Raw genomic sequence first — 25,968 nt, 5'->3', positions numbered from 1 at the left:
TTCAAAGCTACAACACTCAATTTGGATTGGAGGGTGTATAAAACATTTCTCGCCACGCCGCGTGGTGAGCAATCATCAATCATTAACAAGACTTTCCGCAAAAAAATCAATCATTAAAAAGAACATTTCTCAAAAAAAACTAATAAAACAACTAAAACATCGGGCGCGGCACAGCGTGCAGTACAAATATGCGCCCGGCCGGCACATAGATGCAAAAGGCGCGAGAGCTGCACAAATATAAATCTTGAGCTGGTTGATTCGAGGTATGGCGGGGGTGGTGCAGAGCGTGCAGGCCTTGGCGTCGTCGCTGGGTGCGCTCCCGCCGGAGTTCGTGCGGCCCGAGCACGAGCGGCCGCGCGCCACCACTTTCCGCGGGGCCTCACCGCTGCAGATCCCAGTGGTCGACATGTCCTTGCCGGACGCCGGCAGCCGCATGGTGGAAGCGGCGAGGGAATGGGGGATCTTCCAGGTGGTGAACCACGGCGTGCCGGCGGATACCGTGGCGGAGCTGCAGCGCGTGGGGCGGGAGTTCTTCGCGCTCCCGCAGGAGGAGAAGCAGCGGTACGCCATGGACCCGGCCTCGGGGAAGACCGAGGGCTACGGCTCCAGCGTCCAGAGGAGCACCGGCGACAGGAAGATATGGTCCGACAACTTGTTCCACGCCATCTCGCCGCCGGCCGCGGTGAACCACGGCTTCTGGCCGGACAAACCCAGGGGGTACCGGGAGGCCAACGAGGCGTACTGCGGCCACATGAGGCGGCTGACGCGGGAGGTACTGGAGCGCCTCTCGGCCGGGCTGGGCCTGGAGAAGGGCGCCATGGCGGAGGCGTTCGCCGGCGGCGACGACGGCCTGGTGCTCATGCAGAAGGTCAACTTCTACCCGCCGTGCCCGCAGCCGGAGCTCGTGCTCGGCTTCGCGCCGCACACCGACCTGTGCGCGCTCACGGTCCTCGTAGCCAACGACGTGCCGGGCCTCCAGGTGTCCAAGGACGGCCATTGGTACGACGTCGAGCACGTGCCAGGAGCCCTCATCGTCAACGTCGGCGACCAGATCGAGGCAAGCTAACACTCCATTCTTCTTCACTTTGATCGTACCGTCTCCTCGACCTCAAGTGAACGTCCTACATGTGTGTTTGTGGCAGATTTTGAGCAACGGGAGGTACAGGGCGGCGCTGCACCGGGCGACCGTGAGCAAGGAGAAGACGCGGATGTCGTGGCCTGTGTTCGTGCATCCGCGAAGAGAGTACATCGTCGCGCCGCACCCGCGCCTCGTCGCCGGCGAGATCCCTGCCAAGTACGACTACAAGGCCAAGACGTTCGAGGACTACACGTACTGCAAGATCAACAAGCTACCGCAGTAGTCGATCGTCGTCCGAGCCGCCGGCTGGCCATTCATTGCTTGCACGCATGAGCAAATGCAGTGATATCAACATTCACCTCTGCATGCAAGCTTCGGTATTCAACAAACAAACTCGCTCATACGTGAGAGATCGTAATAATGTTATCCTCTATGTAAGTTTATATTTTGAGTATTTTCTCTTCCTTATTATCTTCAGCGTGTGGTCCGTGTGAGTCAGTTTCATTATCCTTATCAATCATCACCTCTCACACACCCAGCGACATTGATTTGATATCCTAATCGTGAAAGTGATGAATGGAGAGGGCATTGTCTCTGTTTTTTTCTAGAACATGCATTTGTCTCTCTCTGGTGAGCAGTGGGGCAGCAGGATCGTCTTCACGTGTTGCGGGTTTCTTCTCGGAAGCGTCTGTTTCACATTCAACTGAAAACGAACTGACCTGCAACAAAAAAAAATCAGCCAATAAAAACATGACAGTTGTATGTATGAAACCGAACTGACATTCGACTGAAAACAAATTCATCATCGCTCACAAACTTCAACCCACTCCAAGAAGGACTAAAAGCAATCCATCTATATCTATATCAATATAAAAAGACCCAAAGAGACAGATCCAATTGATCTCAGCAATCAAACTACGTCAATCCAATGACCTAGACTGCTTCAATGATGAGCGTTCAACATGTTTAACGTGAGATTAATCTTCTCTCCCCGGGGGCGCGGCATCCGATTTAATCAAAGAATAGATCGATTCATAGATTAGATTAGGTCAATTCAATTTTCGAAATTCTATGAGATTAGGTTTTCTTTAGCCACCAAATAAATCTTTGAAAGACCCAAATTCCGGTGAGAAAAATCCTAGCAGATCGGTGCAGCAATCTTTATCCGAGACGGCGGCCAAATCACTTGATGCATCCTCGATCCCTGTGCTCCAACAGGCGATGGTACGGTGGACGGACTCCTGCATCGGCCGCGCCCGCCTCTACATCAACCAACTCCGTCCGCCTAAAGACGCACCGGACACCAGCGCTGGAGCACGGGAGGGACCTCGACAGCCAGTACCCGGCGAGCCACATGCAACAAGATTGCATCCACGGACAGGTGTGCTTGTTCAGCAATTACTATCGGCTAGTTCTTACGTGAACATGCATCATGCCAGGGCAACATGGGATGTGGAATACATCCACGATCCTAGATCGATTCGCCGGTGCACACGATGGCCTCCATCATCGAAGCTGCGGCCTCGCCACGGGACTTCGTGCTGAAGCGCCAGCCGCCAATCAGCTGTCGTCGTAGTCGCGCACCAGCAGGCTTCGAGTCGCTCACGTACGAGCCGAATCGGCCAAACAAGGCCAGCGATTTCACCGAGCAATCGCATCGAGCGATCTCCACTGGTTCCGCGCCGCGACATCGAGCGCTGCACCTCCAGGCTGCCGCTATCTACATCGACATCGTGCCATTACATCTACGTTGAGCCAGCTAACCTGCACCGAGCGATCTACACCGACCCGCGCCACAACATCAAGTTATACGACTACATCATGTCCAAGAAAAAAAATCTTCGTCGAGCACATGTACGAGAAGCGACCATGACATGCACCGTCCACACGCCAGGCCGGTGTGGAGAGAGATGCAAGTCTTCGTCGACTTCTCCGGCGCGACACAACATCAACACATCGTCGCGGCGAGGGACGCCTTCAAGCAACATCATCGTCAACACACTGTTGCAACGCCATAGCCGACACTTCATCGCCAAGGTCTCCATCAACATGGTTCTCACCAACATCTTCGTCAACACACCGCCGCCGCCTCATCGACAAGATGGACACCTAGCGTCCTTTGACAGACTTTTCTGCAAGGCGCGACCTCGACGACGGCAATGATCGCGTCACGACGACGGCATCGACGGCGTCATACACGACGGCACGACTGCATTGACAAGGCGTCACTACAGTGACGACCCCAACACGGCCACACGGGTCTGGCAAAACCGATGCGTGCTCGATGGGTTTCCTTCGGTCCTGGCAAAACCGGTGGACTCATCGCCGACGACACCCTCTGACATCCGCAAGGTGCATCGTCCACGACTGCAGCTCCGTTATTACAACATAGCGCAATTTTTTGCGCCTCCGGCGTTGTGCAGCTTCATCATCCACGACGACTACACCATCGACCACGACTACCTCGACCATTGCTACATCACCATGATCGGCTACCTCGACATCGACATCAAGGGCAACATCTACAACAACTCATCAGCAAAAACCCCAGTCAACAGCGTATGCGTCGTCATTAGCGTCCATGCCACTCCCGCTGTGACTGCGGGAGGGAACAGAGGAGAGACGAGGAAGGCACCAGAAGGGACGCAGTCACGGCCCCAGGTGCCAACCCGTCAACCATTAGAGACGCAGTTGATGATGGCGCAGCGAAGAAGACGACGGAATTGCAAGACTTAACATTCAGTCATAATCGTCCGTTTCACTCCCGCTATGACTGAGGGGGAATGTTAGAATACATATATGTGTAAGATATAGAGATAAACTAGGATTCTAGAGTCCATCTTGTATTCCAAGTCATAGGTGTCTTGTACTCCAAGTCTCACCCCATATTGTACTCTATATATATCCCCACGAGGGTACAGATCAATACAACACAACATTAGAGTTTAATATTTTCCACACAATTAATATCATACGACATATTGCACTAATCACATAATTAACACGCAAATAATAACATACCTAATATTCGCATGCAATTAATATATTACCTAAATATTAGCGTGCGTCGCACGTGCGCATTTACTAGTTAGGATGCAAAAAATCAAAAAAGTACATCAAGTCATATACAACGACTATAAAAAAGGTTACCACAACGACTGTAATTTGTTAAAAAAAAGACTATAAAATAATTAAAACGACACACTGAGAATAGTAATTCTGGGAGAACAAAAATGAATAAGAAAATATATAGTATGAATCATAGCGCGGTATCTGATGGTTAGAAAATTTGGATGAAAGCAAACTGAAACCAGTCTGCTGAAAAGTAGCATTCATGTACTTCTTTTGCCGAGGAGAAAGTTGGCCTCCCTCTCACTGGTCCACGGAGATCACATAAAAAAAAGGTAATTATTAATTTTGGTACCATTGCGACAATTGAAGCTGGTGGGGACATGCGGTAAAATGCGTGTGTGCTGCTTGTCTCGTCTTTAAAAATGCCAAACACAAATTTTACGGACTGACTGTGCGCAGCTGCACCGCCGGGTCCACGCCGGCCTAGCCGTGGACAGGAGTGGCCTGAGTCAAAGGAGTCGTCCCATCGCCTGCCTCCTATCTACCGGTCCACCTCGTCGTGCTGGGGCGCTCGACCGGATGGGCGGCGGCAATTTAGGGAGCTTTCTGGGCGTGCAAAAATCTGGCGCGGCGGTGGGGCGGATCCTGGGCCGCAGGGAGCCGCGCCTTCCCGTCTCCTCCAACTCTGACAAGACGCGGGAGAGAGCCGAGAGAAATAGAGGGGAGGGCTGGAGGCGGCGGTGCTCGGAGGCTCGTCCGCCGGCGGTCGGGCTGCCAGAGCCGGCGGGGCCGTGCGTGTAATGGAGGCGCGATGTGCTCCTCTTCTCTGGTGACTGCGTGTGGAGAAAAGGCCAGGGAGACGGGGTTGAGTAGTAGCGCCGTCTCGGCCCGGGGACACTTGGCACCTGACAGTGGGCCCTAGGCGTCAGGTTTGGAGTTAAACCGCTCTAGTTTAGTTATCACCGTTTTTTGAAAACTGTCACCACATGGTGGTTTTGAAGAAGAAAAAAAATCGAATTATGATGGTTTTCTGAATTAGGGTCCTTAATTCTGATGGTCTTTTGCAATTTACTCTCCTGTGTGTGTTGCACTTTCTCGTGGCAGTGTTGCTATACTTCCACGACATTATACTTGTACTTCTCTTGGCAGCAGTTGTGTAGCCAGCTTGAAGCTACGCCTCGTGCCAACATCATTGTTACAGTGTAGAACAATGCTAATGTAGCTGTAGTAAACGAAGGCTCAGCCCTCCACGCCCCAGGCCACAGCACCATTACCTGGGACTGGCTACGCCGCTACTTGGCTGTACACCACAAGTGCTCCCGATAAAGCACAACTAAACAGAAGCACACATATGCTCCATGCAATGCATAACACACATGTGCTTTCGACACATGGAAAACAAAAAAAACAAGAAAACAGGAAAAAAATAACAAGAAAACTGAAAAAACAAAAGAAAAAAATGCGTCCTAATTCAAGAAGCATTCAACGCGTGACACGTGGCGGCGCTGGTACGCACATGTGAAGTAGAAAACTGTGTGTTGTAACGTGCTGTCAGGGGTAACCCCAATTAATTTTCTCGCGGGCAGCATGTTGTTGGGAGAAACTATGTCTCGCTTCCAGCGAGCTGTATAGGACCTCACCTCAAGCTCAAGCTCGAGACTATTCGGTTGCCCAGGTTCCTGGTTTTTCATTTATTTTTCCTTTTTGCAATTTTTTAAATAAAATAATATATATAGTACAGAATTAATATTTGCATTAAAAAATAAAAACTAGCAATTTAAAAATATTAGCATAGTATAAAAATTGTTAGTGCAATTTAAAAAAATATCAGTGACCATACAAAAAAGTTTGTGGCAATGAGAAAATGTTCCGAATTTCAAAAAAATGTATACTGAATTTTCAGAAAATTATATAAAATGTAAAACATTGTTTGGGTAATGTAAAAAATAATGTTATGTACCACTAAAAACTTGAAGTAATATTTTAAAGAAAAATATTCCCATGTTTCAAAAAAAATTATACCATTTTAAAAAATGTTTATATAATGTAAAAATGTCCGAGTGGTTTATAAAAATATTTTTCCATTAAAAATGTACTCCCTCCGTAAAGAAATGTAAGAGCGTTTAGATCACTATACACTCTTAGATTTCTTTACAGAGGGAGTACGTGATATTTTAAGAAATATACCTGTGTTTCTAAAAAACATACTTGATTTTTTTTTTAAATCTATACAATGTATAAAAATGTTCATAGATTAAAAAAATATTTACATTAAAAATTTACAGTTTATATTTGGAAAATATTATAGTGTATTTGAAAGGCTGTTCAAAACTTGAAGTTTTTGGAAAATTTACACCATGTCTTTAAAAACTGACTACTTGTATGAATAAAATGTTTCACGTGTGCACAATAAATATACATTATGTGTGGATAAAAAGTAGACATATGTTAAAAGAAGAAAACCAATAATGAATAAAAAAATAAAACCAAAGAAAACAAAGAAAGAAACCAAAGAAAAACCAAACTATAACATAGAAATAACAAAACCCGAAGAAAATCAGTGAAAAGCAAAGTATAAGGAAGAAAAATTAAAAATAAAAAAAATCAATGAAAAAACAAAAGAAGACAAAAACAGAAGAAAAACCCAAAAAACGGAGCAGAGTGAATCTACACCCCACACGAGCGGCAACGAGCAGGCCTGCACTAATGGGCTGGCCTGGTAGTCGCTCGCTCGTAGACAATTCCTATTAGGCATTGGTATGGACCGCGTTAGAAGCATGCAACATGGGGGTTTCTTGAAGGACCGCCCTCGCTGCCGCCGTCACCATGAAATTTTGGTCCCCTTGCCTCTGGTTGCCATCTTGGCATTGAGACATGGGGGCCTCGGATCTTCGAGCGTCCTATGTTCTTCATCAATGTCTAGTGATCGTTGTACTTTTATGAGAATAAAATTACTCTTGTTCTTTTGGCGGTTCCATGAAGCTATAGAGTTTTGTGTCCTCACAAATTCGATTATTTAGATCTGATGAGTTTATATTAGTGTGTCGACCTTTTCTTGTTGATTTAATTCTTTGTGGATGTGAAATCTTTCATCGACACTATGGTGTGCATTTCTAGGGATCATCCCAACCCAAGTACGTTCATCGATCAAGAATTTCCATCTTTTTCGATGGGTGACTCAAGGCACTTCCAAATACCATTATTGGCTACGTTCGTGCAGGTGAAAGAGAGATAACATCGTTGCTGTAGTCCAATTGCAGCCTATCTATCAATGTATTAGGAGTATTTCTTCTACCAGAGATTGATACCACAAAGGAGGTGTTTTTCAATAAAGTTCATTGTAATTCTTTGTCATAGGAGTTTACTTTGTATCTTTTTGAATTTTAGATCTCATTTAGTGCATATGTAATTGTTATGAGTATGAATAAAATTGCAGATGTCATTTTTTAAATGAGATAGCTCTCACGGCATGTTGTGATGTTGCTGGTATATATAGAACAAGACCGAAACCACATGGGTGGATGGATGGATGGATGTTCTAGTTCATGATGACCCCACATATTACCCCTGTGGTGCCAAACCTGTGGTGAGTTCATGAGTTTTCTGCAGAGTTCGTGAGACACGCAGAGTGACGGATAGAGTGGACCGAATTTGATTTTATTTGCATATAAGTAAATGGGTAAATTGGCTTAATTGCTGCACTTTTTGCAATATATACAGTGCTAAAGTGAGTGAGGGTCACTTTGGCTGTTAGCCCGGCCTGAATGCTTAGTTTAGTGGGCCAAAATAATGAGAAGGGCCCTGAATTTTTAGAGGAACATGAATAATCAGCCAGAATTATCAATGTTGCCGCCAAAAGCAATGCCTCGACCCCAACATGAACGCCGCCACTGTAGAAATCTCGCCCTTGGATGTCTTCCGGTTGCAAGGCAAACCAATTGATCAGGTCACCATGGATGATGGGGGTGGTGGTGGTGACGTCCCGACCCCAAACAATCCCTTGGACACAACGCGTGCAGTGCACTGGCCGCTTTAACGGCAAGCACTTGTAGTTGTAGGAGCATGCGTGAGCTTTGACTTTGACCCTTCCGTCCGCACCGCGCAAGTCACAGGTCAGGCCGCCGGGATCAGGTGAGAAGAATACTGGACTATGAACCTCGGCTTTGGAGTGGACCGATCAATCAAAAAAGAAAACGAACATGGGTGTATGGGCGGCGGCTGAACGTAGGTGGATGATGTACTATTTATGGTTGAGCGACTTAGCCCCATGGTTACGGATGAGTTCATCGTCGGAGGACTCGGAATTCCCGTACTCATGAAACCAAGTATGAATGTTGGTCTAAAATGTTACATCCTTTTGCTTCGTGCCATGAAACAAATTGATGCTAGTGGCTAATCATGCATCACACAACAACTCGTCCTCCCGCACGTTGAAACTTCCTCCTCTACCCTTTTTCTTTGGATCGTCCACAAATTCATCCAGATCAAGGTCGTCGTCATCCTGCTCCGGCACCAAGTCATCTACCTGTCCGTCCTCCTAGCAGCCTCTGCCTCAGTCTTGGATCATCTCAAATATATGTCTGTCTGCGTCATCGTACTCCGGCTAGCCAGGTTGAGATATACCGGCGAACAGAGAGCGGTCACCAAGCCACTCCACGCCCGACGACCTCTGAACAAGCTGCGACGATGCAAACTTGGCGAAATAGAGCAACGCCTCGTTGACGCTGATGTAATCAGGCACGTGCCTGGCGGCGGATGCCGGGGAATGCCTGCCGAGTTGTCGGGCGGCGTAGAAGTAGGGAGGCTTTTATTGTTCCGGCCAGGACAACGTATGCATGGACGGCGATGGTGGCGCCGCCCCGCATCCCAGGGCCCGCCCACCCCCTGCACCATGTGCGCACCCTGCACCCCGTCCGCTGCCACGCTCGCCGCCCTTCTTTTTGAGTGGTGCCTCCTTTGCCTTCTGTCTGAGGTGGCGGGCTTGTCGTGTCGCCGAGTTGATCTTTCTGGAGGACGCCTTCGTCAATACCTCCATCTCCGCCATCTCCAACAGCTTTTTGTACGGGTCCATGCGTCGGCGGTGATGAAAAGGGGTGGGGATATGGGTGGAGAGTGGCGGCATGACAGCAGAGATGGTTAAGAAAAGGGGGTTGTAGGATCGTAAGTAGGTCTAGAGGGGGGATGATTAGACTACTTGACCAAATAAAAACCTAGCCTTTTCTCAATTTTAGTACTTGGCAAGTTTTAGCAATTCACACAAGTAAAGCAACATCCTACACATGCAAGTCTAGACAGTAGGCAGCGGAAGTAAAGACTTTGCATATGAACATAAAGGAGGGGATCAGAGAAATCAAACGCAACGAAGACACGGTGATTTTTGGCATGGTTCCGATAGGTGCTGCTATCGTACATCCACGTTGATGGAGACTTCAACCCACACGAAGGATAACGACTACGTGAGTCCACGGAGGGCTCCACCCACGAAGAAGCAACCTTGGCTATGCCATCACGACTTCCGTCCACGAAGGACTAGCCTCACTCAGGTAGATCTTCATGAAGGACGCGATCTCCTTGCCCTTACAAACTCACTGGTTCAACTCCATAAGATTTTGAGGCTCTCAAGTGACACCTAGCCAATCTAGGAGACACCACTCTCCAAAAGGTAATAGATGTTGTTGTTGATGATGAACTCCTTACTCTTGTGTTTCAAAAGATAGTCTCCTCAACACTCAGTCACTCTCTCACATATTTGACAGGGTGGTGGGAGAAGGATTGAAGTGGAAAGCAATTTGAGGGGGCTAGAAATCAAGGATCAAATGGTTGGAGTGAAATCCCTTGATCTCAACACCAAGTGTAGGTGGTTCTCTCTCAGGAAATGGATATGTGAAGTGGTAGCTTTGTCCTGTTGCTCTCTCTGAGAGTAGGTGGTGCGGGTAGGGTATATATAGCCTTCACCAAAAATCTAACCATTACACACATTTATACACAACTCGGTGGGACCGTGTGAAACCACTCGGTAAGACAGACCAGTGCAAAAGGTTTGAACTTTAGGCATTTCGGTGAGAGTGGATGAATCCGCTCGGTGAGACCGGTTGATGATGACCTAAGAACTTTCCTTGCTTCGGTGACACCGATCTATTTCATTCAAAAATTCCGAAATGAAGACAATGGGTTACAGAAGGTTGGCACATGCACTTCGGTAGGACCGAATGTCATCTCAGCGAGACCAAGTTTCTAGGGTTTAGTCAGTGGCTCTATCAAGTGTATCTCGGTGGGTCCGGGTAGGAGTGAAATTGGTGGCACCGAGAATGACTTTAGAGTTTTGGACAGATAGGAATGTGAGGGTGTGGTTGAGGGTTTTTGGAGCAATATCTCTAAGCACTCAAGAAAATGACTCATGATAAAAAACTCATCCCCTTTTAATAGTATTGGCTTTCCTATGGACCAAAAATGTAGAGTCTGGGAGCTTTTGCCAATGCTTTGTCCTTTGCATTTGAGGGGTCCACATTCACATCTCATAGCCACATTAGATTGAACTTTCCTGAAATATTCTATGAATAGGCATTAGATCAATGATGTATATGTTGTTATACTACCAAAATCACCCAGGGATTAGTTGCACTTTCAGGGATTTTTGCCGCAGAAACAGTGGGACAGCTCCAAATGTGTGGGCTCCGCCTTAGTTTTGGGTGGGTTGGGAGTGTCGAGTCCTACGTGGCGGGTGTTCGGACTCACGTAAAGCCCCCCTGATTCGCTTCTGGTTTATGGGAAAATGGACACTTGGACTGATCCACGGACAAATGCAGGACACCGTTGGATGGCTTGCGGCGTCCGGATTGCTCTATTTGGATGGATGCGGTAGGCTTGAGGGTCCACTTTGAAGATGTCCTTAGTGGGCTAAAGTAAGGAGAAGGGCGCTGAGCTTCTAGAGGAACGTACCGAGAATTGTTGTCTTTTGCTTTGAAACGGAGGCAAAAAAACTTGCCTCATCAATTAATTAAAAAGAAAAAAAATAATTGACAGTAAATTAGAAGAAAATACATCATAAATCGTTGAGTAGAACACACAAGATACTTCACAAATAGAAACCAGCCGCCTCCTCCCTCAAGAAAATCTTAGGGTTCCTTTATCTCCCGCCGGCGCCGCTGGTCCGCCTCGTCTCCAGTGGACTTAGGGCAATGGCGGCGAGGTGGATCCTGGCCCTTGCCGATGGGAGGGCTCTGTTTTTAGACATTCCTTCGAGTCTTGTTAGGGTTTGTGTCCTGCTCAGGAACACAAGACGGCGACAGCTCCCTAAAGATGGAATAAGGTTTTCGCCACCTAGCCACCGTCCCGATGGAGTGTCTAGCATCGTCGGTGGACGCGTGGAGATGTGTTTTCGGCGGATCCATCCTTGGTGGATTTGCTCGGACATGGTCATAGTTTGTCTACTACGTTTGTGTTTCTTCAGGATGCATCCTTCTGATCTACGCTACTCTTCATCAGCAGCGGTTGTTGTTCTGCTGCGTTGGTCTCATGTGGTCTTAGCATGACGACTTCCTGACTATCTACTACAACAAGTTTTGCCAGGCTCCAGTGAGGGAGGGGCGATGACGGTGGCGCGCCGTCGACTTGCTTCAATGCTTGTAGTCGACGCAAGGTGGACTACGGATTTGGATGTAATTTTTATTATTTCTGATTTCCGTTGTACTGTCATGATTGAAAATTAATAGATCCGACGTTTTCTCGCAAAAAAAAGTACAAAAGAAAGCCTTGAAGAAGCACACCGGCGTCATAGTCATCAGGTCTCCTCGAGCAGGCATCATTGTCATCCCTTCTCCTTGAGGAGGCGACTCCGACTTTGCCACAAGCGATCGCCGACCCAAACTCATCCCGTAAAGGGTGTGTGGAGCCACATGAAGATCTATGCCAAACACTCAACATCCGTGACGAGACAACGCGGCTCTGATTCTAACGGAGAGCTATGAAGGGGAACTATACATGGTTGACGTTGTCGAAGAAGGCTAAACAGACCACTTGTCTCCCGTCATCCAACGGCCCCCCGCCATCGTTGCTCTGACTTCATAACAACAAAACAATCCGTGGCCATCCTGCAGACACAACGGATAGGAGCCGATTATGACAACCAATGTCGTGACCCCGACATCGATCACACTCGTCGTCGTTGCCACGAAAATCTCTACGACAATGTTGTCATCTTTCATTGGACCCGCTCGCCGACCCCTGCATCACTCAGCCCCGTCATTGCTGCCACAAAAGCCTCGACGCCACCACCTCCACTCACCCACTAGTGCCTCCGTCCGAAATAACTAAAAAAAGATGCCCCCCCCCCCCCCCCGGCCCCCTATGGTGGTGGCATTGCGTCGGGGTGTCATCATCGTCCGAATCTCGAGGAGATACGAGGTGAGAGGAAAGATGGGCACCACACCTCAGCGATGTGATGTCTCCGAGGAGAGAAGGTGGTGCACGATTCCGTAGTTTTTCTACGCTTCCCCCTCCCTTAATTTTCATCGATAGAAACCAGGGTTCAACTACAAACACGAAACCGGAAACAAAGGCCACCCACTCACCCCCCCATGGCGCAACTCATGATGACCTGAACCTCACACCACACGCCACTCGTGCCAAACCAAAACCCGTGGTGAGCTCATGCAATGCAAGGAGGGCAGAGCTTCCCGTACAACGTGTCATCAAGCTACATTAGCGTTTTATAAATTTGATTAACACCCACCAAAGAATTGAATGGCCGAAAGCATGGAAACAGATCATCATCATCATCATCTCGAAAACAGGAAATATATAGTAATCTCCATTTAAAAGCGTCCAAATATACATACGAAAACCGCGTTCGTAGGGCAGGACGCGTGCATGCACTCTTCAACAAGATCACGCACGCCCCACCACTGCAGAAATCTCCCATGGATCTGGGTACCTTCCCCTTGCAAGGCAGCTGAGGTCACCATGGATGATGGGGTGGTGGTGGTGGCGGCGGCAAGCACTTGACACTTGTGTGTGTGTGAGGCCTTTAGCTTTGACCCCGGTGGACCGGACCGCGTACGCGTGCGCCGCGCAGCACTCGCCCGCCCGTTGCCACGTCCGGCCCAAAACATGGCATGCATTTACGAAGGGAAGGGCGCGGATAAGGCAGCAAGATGAAGCGGGCCCTGTGCCTCTATATAAACCTCGCCGCCGCCTCCTCCTCCTCGCCGCTCCATCCCTTTCCCAATTCCAGTCGCCATGGCCGCACGGAGAGCCGCGCTTCAGGTAAGCAAGGCAGCCATCTGTCCGTCCGTCCGTCCGTCTCTATGACGATTTTGCTCGGCGCCGGCGCGGGCGCGGATCGGGACTGACGGATGGTTTTTGGTTTCTGCTGCAGGTGACGGTGTGCGCGGCGGTGGTGGCGCTGGCGCTGTGCGCGGCGGGCATTGGCGCGACGCCTGCGGCGAGGGGCGCGGGGTGCCGGAAGCACGTGCGGAGGGTCACGGAGTACGGGGCGGTGGGGGACGGGAGGACGCTCAACACCAAGGCGTTCGTCCGGGCCGTGGCGGACCTGGGCAGGCGCGCGGGCGACGGCGGCGCGGCGCTGGTGGTGCCGGCGGGGCGGTGGCTGACGGGGCCCTTCAACCTCACCAGCCACTTCACCCTCTTCCTCCACCGCGGCGCCGAGATCCTCGCCTCCCAGGTGCGCCCCTCCCGGCGGCGACCCCATCCGTCCATCTCGATCCTTCAGTTACCCGTGTGATTAATTACTCGCAGTAATTACGTACTGTGGCACGGCGTGGGGTGGGGCTACTGGTGACGGACGGGACGGCACGGCACGGGGCCGGTGGGAAAGGCGCTTGGCCGCTTGCGTGCCAAGGTCCAGGGACAGAGTGGGCAGCGGCTATTGGATTGGGGTCCCCTGCCATCGCCATGACCATTGTCGCTTCCTTCCTTCCTTTTCAACCATGGCATCATCATCTGCCGTCCCCGTGCTCGTGATGGCGGATTGATTCCCTACTCTAAATAGGATGCTAATTACTAGGAGTAGCTGCTAAATGCCACCATTACATGCCTATTTTGTTTTTCTCTACTAGATTTTACTATCTGGCACGATTCAAGGTACGGCTTAGGTAGGGCAGGAGACCGTAACATTTCGGCGCTTGATTAATCTGCTGGGACAAACAAACCCGGCCGGCCACCATGTCCTTGCTCCTCACCGCCACCGGTCGCTGCCAATTGCCATGAGAGAACGAGTCAGTCGGTGGTTATTGATTACATGTACTTACCGTTTGACCACAAGGTCAGCCGACATTGATGTGCTTATCGAGTACTCGTGGCCGTGGGAACCAGAGAAAAAAAAATAGGAGAGTTCTCTGAAAATTCCATGCGTGCTTGGACGCCATCGCCGTCCCATTCTGTACCTTTCTTTGGCTGCATTCATCCCGTGGTATGACGCCCTTGACGAATCGCCCCGTGTTGATGCTTCTGTCGCCCGCCTGCATCCGTCTCGTGATCTACCTGACTTGCTGAAGACAAATCCAACCTGTTTGTCCGTGCAGGACCTGGACGACTGGCCGCTGATAGCGCCGCTGCCGTCCTACGGGAGGGGGAGGGACGAGCCCGGCCCGAGGTACAGCAACTTCATCGGCGGATCCAACCTCACCGACGTCATCATCTCCGGTAAGATAGATAGATCATTACAAAACTGATGACGAGCAAAATTCTACTGTACCGGTAGCAGCAGCAGAGACCTGACCAAAACATGTTTGCAGGTTACAATGGCACCATCAACGGGCAGGGGCAGGTGTGGTGGGACAAGTTCCACGCCAAGCAGCTCGACTACACGCGCGGCTACCTGCTCGAGCTCCTCTACTCCCGCGACATCATCATCTCCAACGTCACCTTCGTCGACGCCCCCTCCTGGAACCTCCACCCCACCTACTGCACGTAAGAAAACACCATCTCTCTCTGAATCCACACACACACACACACACACACACACACACACGGTCAGTTTGATCGTGGTAGTAGATAGCTTGGTTGTTCGATCATGTATCCATCGTGCTCACCTCGCTGGCGTGTCCTGTGTTGAGCAGCAATGTGACCATCAGCGGCGTCACGATTCTCGCGCCCGTCCACTCGCCAAACACCGACGGAATCGACCCAGGTAAGTAGATCAGTCACGCTTTCAGTATGATGAACTATCCAGCAGTGTTCTTCATGAGAAGCATGAATGTGTTTCTGAATCTGAACTCGGTGAACTGCCATTGCTTGTGCAGATTCTTCGTCTCATGTCAAGATCGAGGACTGCTACATCGTGTCCGGCGACGACTGCATCGCGGTGAAGAGCGGCTGGGACGAGTACGGCATCAGGTTCAACATGCCCAGCCAGCACATCGTCGTCAGGAGGCTCACCTGCATCTCCCCGACGAGCGCCATGATCGCGCTCGGCAGCGAGATGTCCGGCGGCATCCAGGACGTACGCGTGGAGGACAACATTGCCATCAACACCGAGTCGGCCGTCAGGATCAAGTCCGGCGTCGGGAGGGGCGGCTTCGTCAGGGACGTCTTCGTGCGCCGCCTCAGCCTCCACACCATGAAGTGGGTCTTCTGGATGACCGGCAACTACGGCCAGCACCCCGACAACTCGTCCGACCCCAAGGCGCTGCCCGAGGTCACCGGCATCAACTACCGGGACGTGTTCGCCGAGAACGTGACCATGGCCGGCAGGATGGAGGGCATCCCCAACGACCCCTACACCGGGATATGCATGTCCAACGTCACCGCGCAGCTCGCACCCAAGGCCAAGAAGCTGCAATGGAACTGCACCGATGTCCAAGGAGTGGCATACGGCGTCTCGCCGGAGCCATGCCCGGAGCTTGGGGCAGAGGGCAAGCCGTGCACGTTCCCAGAGGAAGAGCTCGTCATCGGTCCGCCTGAACTGCCCAAATGTACCTACTGATATAGTATGTGGTATGCTATAGCCATCAGGGTTTGAACCAAAGAGATGATGTACTCTGAGTCTTAGTATAGTCAAGCAGGCAGTTTGAAAAATGCTGTAGAATAAGCATATGTGTGCAATGCAATGAACTCCCAGAAGGAATAGCCTGACCAAAGCAAAAATTTCCATTTTGTTCTGTGGCAGTAGGTACAACATGAACTGCAAGTTATAACAGACAGCGAAAGGATCATCAAATATCTAAACCAAACTATGCAAAAGGATCACAATTGACAAAGTGGGAAGCAAAGCTCAAACGCCGCTCGATCTTCACTTTCTTCCCCTGCCCTTGCTCATGAAGTGGTGGCGCTTCAACCTCTTCTTCTTGAACTGATCAGACTTGATGTTCTCGGCGAATGGCATGCCGAGGAGCGCGAGCAGCCTTTGCGCCTCGTTGTCGGTCTTGGCGGTGGTCACAATGGTGACGTCCATACCGTTCTTCTTGCCGCCCACCTCATAGGGAATCTCCGGGAACACGCCCTGGTCGCGGAGGCCGATGGTGTAGTTGCCGTGGCCGTCGAAGCTGTTGGGGTTGACACCTAGGAAGTCCATGGTCCTAGGGAGCCCAAGGTTGATGAGCCTATCCAAGAAGTTGAACATCACCTACATCCACCAAAGGTGAAACTGAGCTCATGAATCGAACAAGTTGGTTTTATTGCTCAAACTACAGCTTAACTGAAATGCAAGATTCCAAACTGCTAGAAATTTCATATGCCAATCTTCCAAAGTGCAAGTGTGGCAGTTCGACAGAGGGCTCACCCTGCCGCGGAGCGTGACGGCGATACCAATGGTGTTGCCCTCGCGGATCTTGAAGCTGGCGACGGAGTTCTTGGCCTTGGTCTTGACGGGGTACTGGCCGGTGATGGAGGCGAGGTCCTTCATGGCGGCCTCCAGGCCCTTGTTGTTCCCCGCATCCACCCCCAGCCCGCAGTTCACCACAATCTTCTCAAGCTTGGGCACCTAGCAGCACCGATAACAACCAATCAATCAAGAAACAACTACCGGGCAGGCCAATCTACGACGCAAGAAATGGGCTCGATTCATCAGAGCAGAGCAGGGGAGGGTGCTACCTGGTGGACATTGGTGTAGCCGAACTCCTCGGTGATGACGGGGATGACCTTGGTGTCGTAGACGGTCTTGAGGCGGTGCACCTTCTGGGCCTCGGCGGGGTCGACGAGGATGATGCCGGAGGGGGTGGCCGGCGGCGGCTTGGGCGGCGCCTCGGTCGCCGCGGCGGAGGCGGCGACGCGGACGGCGCGGCGGGGGGCCGGCGAGCGGCGGAGCTGGAGGCAGCGGCGAGCGGAGGGGGCGGCGACGGGGAAGGGCGACGGCGCGGAGGTGGGCAGGGTCACCGCCGTGGCTGCCATCGGAGCGTGCGGGGGATGGCAGAGCGGGCGAGGGCTTTATGCCATGGGTGGATGACGAGATAAGGCGTAGTGGGTGTGGCTCCACGCTCACTCTCACTGCAACTGGGCCTCCGATAAGGCAAAGGGATCGTTACACTGGGCCCGTTGCTGCTGGGCCAAGCTTTTTTCGGTCCAGCCCAAACGAGTCGATCGGCTCCGTCTCGGCCCGGCCTTATCCGCGCCGTGCCAGCGGCAGGAACCTCGAAACCCTGGCCCGGAGCGGAAACCAGGCGGCACCCCCTGTCTGTCGCCGCCGATTCGGAGCTGAGTCCACCATGGCCGCCGGCGAGCAGCGCAGCGCCGCGAAGATCTCCTCCTCCGCCGCCACCAATTCCTCCGGGAGGCCCGTCACTCCGTTCTGGAAAGGTCTGGCGGGCGAGCTGAAACCCTTGTTTTTGCTCTGCGCTGTTTCCACGTTGTTGTTATAGCTTGGTTCTCGATGCAGAGAAGTACGAGAGGGATGCGCGGAGGTACTGGGACATCTTCTACAAGCGCCACGAGGACAAGGTTGCGATTCTTGGTTTACTCTAGTTTTGCACTAGTTCTTGCTTTGAGAAGGATGTGGTGTGGGCTGTGGCAGTGTGTGTGTGTGTGTGTGTGTGGGGGGGGGGGGCTGTGACTGCATAAGACCTGGTGGTGGCTAGGTGATGTATGCCACATCCAGAGGCAATGAATTGGGAGCCATGTGGGCTTCTTTTTTTATCAGGAAAAAAATTAGTTGAATTTTGTGGCGGAAGTGAAGTAGTTGAATCTTGTGATTCTATGTTGCAGCCACAATGTTTGGTTACTGATATGGTCTTGTACGATCCTTGGTTTACTCTAGTTTTGAGAAGGACGTGCAGGAGGGAAGCCCCTCGGTTACATCTTAAGTATCAGTGGCTTAATAGTGCGCAGTTGTTGATACTAACCAAAAAGAAAGACTAGCTCCGGCAGAAATGCAGAGCCATCGCAGAGTATCAGAGTGATTTCCGCATAGTCATGCGGTTTTTACCGATCATGGGTTTTCAATTCATTTTGATTTTCTTGTAGTACATGAAATGCAATCCTTGTTAATGAAATTGCTCCCTATTCTTTGTTAATGGTTGTGGTATATATCTCAACAGTAAAGAGGAATCTCGTCATAGCTCTTACTGACCATTACATCCAATGATCCGCTTAGCTTATTGACTCTTTAATCTTTATCAGACATGCTGCTTCCATTTGTGAACCTCTGTTGCAAGTGTATGTGATTGTGTAAAGGTCTTCTTGTTTAGGTTTATTCTGTCATGCATTTGATTTGTACCCTTCCATTTTTATTTTATTTTTAGTTCTTCAAAGATCGACATTACCTGGATAAAGAATGGGGGAAATACTTTGAGGTCCAAGATGGGGAAAATATGGCAATCTTGGAGGTGTGGACAGTGTTCATCTGAATCTACGGTGCAGTGCAGATGACTGAATCTCTGCATCGAGCTTATTTCTTGTTTTTTCTTGCTTGCATAATATTAGCATGACTGGTGTAAAGTTCAATATAGGTTGGCTGTGGAGCTGGAAATACAATATTTCCACTGCTGGCTACATATCCAGATATATTTGTTCATGCCTGTGATTTTTCTTCACGAGCTGTTGACTTGGTTAAGGTAGTTGTTTCTCTCTGTCATAGCTGAATCACTAGTCCGGTGCTGAGTTTTATCCATTGATGTCGAAATGGGTTGTATCATACATGCAGAAACACAAGGACTTCAGATCTGACCGGGTTAATGCATTTGCATGTGATATTACATCAGAACAACTGACAGAGGCTGTGGAGCCGTCCTCTGTTGACATTGTGACAATGGTAACGTGTTGTACTCTGATTACACATTCACATATCTATTTGCACAATATTTTAGTGTCTGTTCATATTTATTGTCAAACCTGTGAGCGTACAACTAACATATTTAGTAGATATTTATGCTCTCTGCAGTTGCACCAGATAAAATGCCTTTAGTTCTGCAGAACGTCAGAAATATCCTCAAAGTAAGTACTGCCTTTACTCCAAACTATGAGCCCCCTAAGTGTTTCATTTCTTGGATGTCATCCTAATGACTGAACTCGTGTATTCTGTATCAGCATGGTGGCCGCGTACTCTTTCGAGATTATGCCTTCGGTGACCTTGCTCAGGTTCGCATTTCTTTTGTGCTTTTTGAGAAACAACACTAGGACATGCCATTTTCTGGCTTCTACAAATATATTCATTGCCCTCTCTTGGCAGCGTAAGCTTACATCTTAGCATATAAGGTCATGTATTGAATAAGGATGTTTTGATATGTTAGACAGGACACATGAGTTTCCTCTGCCTGGCTCGAGTTATTTTAAGCTATGATTTTTCTTTTTGGCAACTTGCTTCAAACATAGAAATTACCTCCTCGTGTCTGCTTTTTGTTGGCTATCATTTCTAAATGTGCACTCACTTCTTTTTTCTTTTCTCGTTGAGGTATCCCTGTATGCAACTTTCCTATTTTACCCATGTCTCCCCTTAAGTGATCATGATGCACAGGTTATATAGCCTTATAGGATAACTAATCCACTAATGTAGCGTCTTTGGAAGACTCCTACCTTTTAAGACCATTAATTGTATGATATCCGACAAGCCTGAAGTCATTATGTATGTAGGTGTCTTATGATCTTGTACATATTTGCAGGAAAGGCTTATGTCCAAAGGCCAGCAAATAAGTGAGAACTTTTATGTCAGAGGTGATGGCACGGTGAGTGGACTGCAGATAAACATATTCTGTAGTAGAGGTTCACAAAATGTCACAAACTCACAGTAATGCATTCCGTGGGCCACCCATAGTTTTCAAATGAATGCACAGTGGACTTAATCTCCAAATGTCGGTGCCATGCAGCGTGCGTACTACTTTTCAAACGAGTACCTGGTGGATTTGTTCTCAAAATGTGGATTTACTCTTGAGGAAATTTGTGTACACAACAAAAAGGTTGAGAACCGTTCACTAGACTTGGTGATGAACAGGTGATCGTGGTTTTTTGCTTGTACTGCAAATATTATCTTTTATTTATTGCATCACTTGATATTAAACTAAGAAAAAATAAGTTAATTATATGATTCACTTCAAAGTTCAAACAATGGTACTTCTGTAAGAATTTTAGAAGAAGAAAGGGAAGTTTGATGAGGAACCTAAAAACTAATTGTACATCTGTTACACCCCTTCTATTTATCTTCCCTGATTATTTCAATCTTTTGTACAAATGCTTGAAATGCTTAAATATTCATTTATGTTACTTAGGAATTGGATCCAAGCTACCTTTACCCTTAATCCAGCTGGTCCTCTAAGTCCAAATAATCAACATGACCACAATACTTGTGAAGGAAAGGATGATAAGCTAGCTGTTGACATGTCTCAGAAGAAGAGCGAAAGTGAAGAAATTGACCTTTCTGTGGATTTTAGCAATATGTTCGGAACGTCGCACTATCTTAATGAGGTAAAATTGTTGGTGTTTTTAGTTTTCTATTTGAAGTAAGAAATCTTGGATAAAGTGAGTCAACTATGACCGCTAACTAACCAGCATGTGGCAAGGCTACAAAGGCTTTTTCCAGCTCTATTCCCTGCCCAATTTAAAACAAGGACACTATCGTTAATTCGTTCACTTGGGTTTGCTGGATAAGGGTCCGTGGCATATATAAAAGAACAAACACTGTTGGAGATCCTTGTTGATCTGCAGCCTTAATTTAGAACTCGATGGTTAGCACTTGGCAATGCGTGCAATCAGCTTCAGCTGTTAGTCTAGTTTTTATTGCAACTGCAGTTCTGTGCTCTCTTTTTTTTTTGTGAACATAGCGTTCACTGTTCATCTTTAGTCACTGTATTTACAGAGGGGTTTCAGTTAAATTATGGCCAGCACAACACCAGTAGTAATTCTAAATTGAGTATATTTGAGCCATGAATTTCGACATGTTTTCTTGTTTATGTTTAATAATGTAATCTTCTAACACTGCTATTGTTTGTGAAGTAATTGGGCATAACATGTTTTTTATTACTTGTAGGCACAAATTATTAGGATTAAAGCAAAGGGTCATGACTTCAAAATAAAAATGCTCGCGAAAGAATACCAGCACACCTGCAAATCAACTGGACTAATGCTCTGGGAATCAGCTCAGTTCATGTGCAGTCTTCTAGCGGAGAATCCTTCCATAGTCGCTGGCAAAAGGGTGCTGGAAATGGGCTGTGGTTCAGCTGGCATCTGCTCAATGGTTGCTGCCAGTTCTGCTCAGTTTGTTGTAGCCACCGACGGGGATGCAGAATCGCTCGATCTTCTCAGACAGAACACTTCCTCCAATTTGGATGCTGAACTCCTCAACAGAATTTCGATTAGGAAGCTGTTCTGGGGTGACGAAGATGATGTGAAGGCGGTCAGAGAGCTTTCTGGCGATGGTGCAGGCTTCGATTGCATAATAGGCACCGATGTGACCTACAACCCTGATGCTACACTTCCTCTCTTCAAGACTGCTAGGGCACTGATTTCTGACGGTGGCGATGCAGGTTCAAAGGCAGCCCTTATTCTTTGCTACATCCAGCGCCGTGTTGACGAGGATTCGATCCTCTCAGCTGCAGAGGCCCAGGGTTTCTGGCTCGTGGACAAATGGATAAATGGAGTTCATGAGAGCAATGGTATCATTAGCTCTTGGTTCCGTGGCAATGATGTTTGCGGTGCTTTCCGGAATGTAACGCTGTCCATATTGTACTTTGAGGTGTGATACATTGGTGTTTACCTGAATCTCATGGTTAATTTGCAGATTTTGTTTTACTTTCATGTATCGGCTGTACCGAACGAATGAAATTTTTTTTTTGTAAGTGGCAGTTGTATACTGAAGGAATGTTATTTGTTTTTCGTCTTTCCAAGGCCTGCTATGTTGTTTCGTGTTCAAGCCGACTATCTTCAGCGGTAGCAGATGGCGCGCTGCTGGGACCCTGATTGTTCTCCGTGCCAGTGTGTGTTCTACACTCATTATAAAGTTTCCTTATATGTGTCGATTGGTTCATGTGCATAATCATATATACCGTGTGCCCTGGCTCTCCCCGGCGCGACGGCGAGGCTGGGCAGTGCGGATCTCGACGGGCGTCGCCAAGGACGTTGGTGAAGATAGACGAACGGGATGGCCACGTACAGTTTACGCAAACGCGTAGTGTTGGCGGAATCCTGACGGCGGAAGCGGCTACGCATGATTGGTTTTGCCCCGGCTATATCTGCAACCTGGGCCAGCATATCACCAGGTTGGTGCAGGCGCCCCATGTCATCACAGGAGCTGTTGCTGAGTGATTTGAAATTTGCTTTCATCCTTCCTTGCTGATGGATACCGTAGTGGCACTTGCTGCACTTATCGAGTATAGAATAGATCCGCTTCTCTTTCTTCTTATGAACATAATTGGCTTCTTATTTTTAATGAAATGAGATAAATATTAGCGCTTTCTGACACGGAATCCCCTAGAAGGGTTAGGTACATAAGATACGGATAGCCTTTTTCATTGCGATAAAATAAAGCGACATCGTGTCTATTTTTCTTTGCTAAAGGGGGTATTTCCTTTCAGTTAAGGTGTCGGCTAACGGCTTCCTTGACACTAGCTTATAGAGATTACTAGGTTACCCCCGCGCGGCGGCACGCTGCGCCTGTCGATATGGTGCGGTTATATGGATTATGTTTCTCCTTTGTAATAAGTGTTGTTATTTTAGGATGCCAGATGATCGCATGAAAAACTATGGATGTAGGAAAAAAAAGATGAGAGGATGATGCATGTGAACAAACATGGGAAGACACGATGACACATCTCTAGTAGGGGCGATTTATTTTGCCAAACATGGTGCGAGTCATTGCCAGATTAGATCATCTGGTGTAGCCTCTCATTGGATTAGCTCCTAGAATGAAGTAGTAAAGAGACGCAAATAGTCGGAATTATATATACACCGTATGTAGTTAATAATTTTTTCCTTCTTTCATACATTTTTTTACTATCACCGAGAAGTGACCGAGCCAAGCAGGTGGCCAATCTCGTGCACTGTCGCCGACTACTCCAGGGAAGCGATCGCGTCCAGCGACGCCAGGGACACGTCGCCGGCAGTCACCCATGCCTTTGAGGCGCCCAAGTGGAACCAGCTCGCCGGCGTGCCCGTGAGCCGTCGAACACCTCGCTGTCCCGTGGTGGACATCGACAACCTTCACATGATAGCGGCAATGATGCAGTTTCTCGCTCGGCGGAGTAGCAGCGATGGAGGCTGCAGCTCCTCCTCGGCAAGCCCGGAGGTGCAGCGTGGGGAGAGCCCGCGGGAAGCCACTCTGAACCTTGGAGCGCGGCTCCACAACTCGTGATGGGCGAGCTTGCTCCGTACTACACGTCGAAGAAAGGAGGAGCCTAGGAGGGGGGGGGGGGCATGCCCGTTGAGGCGGTAAACGAAGCTCCTTTTCATCCCACACGAGAGAAGCGGAGAGAGGCTCGATGTTTTGCGCCGACGCTATTTCTCGGTGGTGCTTCGGTTGAGATGCGAAAGCGAGTGATGACCGCAGAGAAGAGGAAGGAGAGATTTATACATGCTTATGGCGGTGGACGATTCAACCAGAATCTTCCGGAAAACACCTCGATCATCAAGTGCGGTAAGCCGCAGAGGCATCCAGAAGAAGAAGAGATAAGGAAGGAGAAGTAAGCGGTGAGGCAGATAAGAAAGCAACGAAAGCGGTGGATTGGACAGGATGCATGCATCGCACATGCGAGGGATACAGAAGGAATGTCCCCGTATCTGGCCTAGAATCGCGCCCGAGCGGTGCGGTGACTGTCTTGGCCATATCCCTCTGTCGTCTTGTAATTGGATGCAGTTGCCCGTCCTGCTGCCTGCGCATGTGCCTTGTAACTGGATGTAGTTGCCCATCCCCCCATCACCGCTTCGTCCGACTGCTATTGGTCAGCCGCATATCCAAGCAATGTGTTCTGATTGGTCTGCATCATGCGGTGACTGATTTGCCCACGTTCCTTTGCTGAGCATCGATTTGCTTGTTTCTTGTCTGTTCTCGACGACGAAAGCTAAACTGGAAACCAACGCACCGCATGGCCGACTTAATTACAACATAAACGGCTAGAAGCACATGGCAGTGAAGCAAGCACGTTCAAAAAATTTAGCCGATGCATATACGCCCACACATGCATTTGTACACAGCCACATCCCCAAAAAATGCACGCGTCAACAACCCAAACACCCATAGGTTGGTTTCAAGATCAAACAATCATCTGAACCAAAATTGCTAAAGACACCCCAAGTGCACACGGAAAAATGTGAATCAGTTAACAAAATTTTCATCGAAGGCCTACGGCCACCGCGTGATTCTACATGGTAATCTACCAAAATAATGCATGTGTCATCATCCAGCTGATCAAGAAGTCACTTTCACACAAGTGGGTAAACCTGGAGGCAAAAACTTTTCGAGATATAGTGGTTTTGGTATAATGATGGAATCTCCTCTTTGAAATCCTCTAATAGTGAGCTCAATTTATATATAGCTTTGCTTCACTAGCTATATAGCGTGGGACAAATTGACGCTCTGAGAGGTGGAGGACAACATGTTTGTTGTTCTAGTTTTCTGCCTTGGCGACTGGCAGAAGCGACTCTTTAGCCCTACTATCAATCACTTCGGTAAATGGTCTATCCCTATTTGGGTTGAGAATCTAAAGTTGTATTCTTCTTCAGTGGTAGTTGATGGAAGAATAGGTTCCCATATTGGCACTCTCGCTCAGAGATTCTTTCCTTCTTGTTCCACTTTTCGGTAAACTACTTTATTTTTACTTATTCAATTCTTTGTCTTGCTAAACACAAATCCTTCTTTTCTTGTATAGACGAAATAAAAATGAGAACTAAGTAGGTTTTGATCCATTAAAGAAGTCAATGGCACGCACAGAAAGCAGGACTACGCAAAGATGTTAACATGTAGTAGTATCAAATACTTCGTCCCTCCTATAATATAAGATGTTATTACAACCAATGTAGTACCCCCTCTGTAAACAAATATAAGACCGTTTAGATCACTACACAATAGTGATCTAAATGGTCTTATATTTGTTTGCGGAGGAAGTATTATATTAGTTGTAATAACTAAACCCATTAAGGTGGATAAAGGGCGGCCTCCTAGCTATGCCAAGTGGCAGCTACGGGTTGGCTGCTGTGGGAACTATTTTTTTTAGAAAAGTTTTTTCTTTTTTTCTTTTAAGATGGAAGTAATGATATCCACGTGTCATCGGCTGGTTAGCTGATGTGAGAAAGGTTTTAAATTTTTTGAGATGGAGGTGAGGATTTCCCCCCTTTTTCTATTTAAGATGGAGAAACGCACACACACCTTTCTCTCAAGCGGCACGCAATGGCGCGCCCCAACCACTAGTATCTTATATTATGCACGGAGGGAGTGCTATATTTAT

At 48.6% G+C, this 25,968-nt stretch overlaps 4 protein-coding genes across 4 annotated transcripts; 3 read left to right on the top strand and 1 right to left on the bottom strand.

Annotated features, from left to right (window-relative positions):
- Positions 1-212: 212 nt before the first annotated feature.
- LOC123098991 (flavonol synthase/flavanone 3-hydroxylase) lies at positions 213-1,688 on the top strand. Its single transcript, XM_044521091.1, has 2 exons — positions 213-1,057; positions 1,143-1,688. Exons 1-2 carry the CDS (start codon positions 266-268, stop codon positions 1,359-1,361), a joined length of 1,011 nt encoding a protein of 336 aa, XP_044377026.1. The 5' UTR covers positions 213-265; the 3' UTR covers positions 1,362-1,688.
- Positions 1,689-13,263: 11,575 nt separating this feature from the next.
- LOC123098989 (probable polygalacturonase) lies at positions 13,264-16,235 on the top strand. Its single transcript, XM_044521089.1, has 6 exons — positions 13,264-13,414; positions 13,527-13,832; positions 14,692-14,812; positions 14,905-15,079; positions 15,229-15,299; positions 15,412-16,235. Exons 1-6 carry the CDS (start codon positions 13,388-13,390, stop codon positions 16,092-16,094), a joined length of 1,383 nt encoding a protein of 460 aa, XP_044377024.1. The 5' UTR covers positions 13,264-13,387; the 3' UTR covers positions 16,095-16,235.
- Positions 16,233-17,528, bottom strand: LOC123098990 (50S ribosomal protein L5, chloroplastic). Its single transcript, XM_044521090.1, has 3 exons — positions 17,201-17,528; positions 16,890-17,090; positions 16,233-16,733 (listed from the first exon to the last, which is right to left on the bottom strand). Exons 1-3 carry the CDS (start codon positions 17,495-17,497, stop codon positions 16,401-16,403), a joined length of 831 nt encoding a protein of 276 aa, XP_044377025.1. The 5' UTR covers positions 17,498-17,528; the 3' UTR covers positions 16,233-16,400.
- Positions 17,529-17,688: 160 nt separating this feature from the next.
- On the top strand, positions 17,689-22,409 carry LOC123098987 (uncharacterized). Its single transcript, XM_044521088.1, has 11 exons — positions 17,689-17,902; positions 17,982-18,043; positions 18,844-18,927; positions 19,051-19,155; positions 19,245-19,352; positions 19,463-19,534; positions 19,628-19,678; positions 20,200-20,262; positions 20,404-20,528; positions 20,803-20,998; positions 21,561-22,409. Exons 1-11 carry the CDS (start codon positions 17,812-17,814, stop codon positions 22,269-22,271), a joined length of 1,668 nt encoding a protein of 555 aa, XP_044377023.1. The 5' UTR covers positions 17,689-17,811; the 3' UTR covers positions 22,272-22,409.
- The last annotated feature ends 3,559 nt before the right edge of the window (positions 22,410-25,968 follow it).

The sequence above is a fragment of the Triticum aestivum genome, chromosome 4D, assembly GCF_018294505.1.
Source record: "Triticum aestivum cultivar Chinese Spring chromosome 4D, IWGSC CS RefSeq v2.1, whole genome shotgun sequence".
Taxonomy (NCBI): Eukaryota; Viridiplantae; Streptophyta; class Magnoliopsida; order Poales; family Poaceae; genus Triticum; species Triticum aestivum.
The sequence above is the reverse complement of the archived record's forward strand: the minus strand, read 5'-3'. Positions and strand labels throughout refer to the sequence as shown.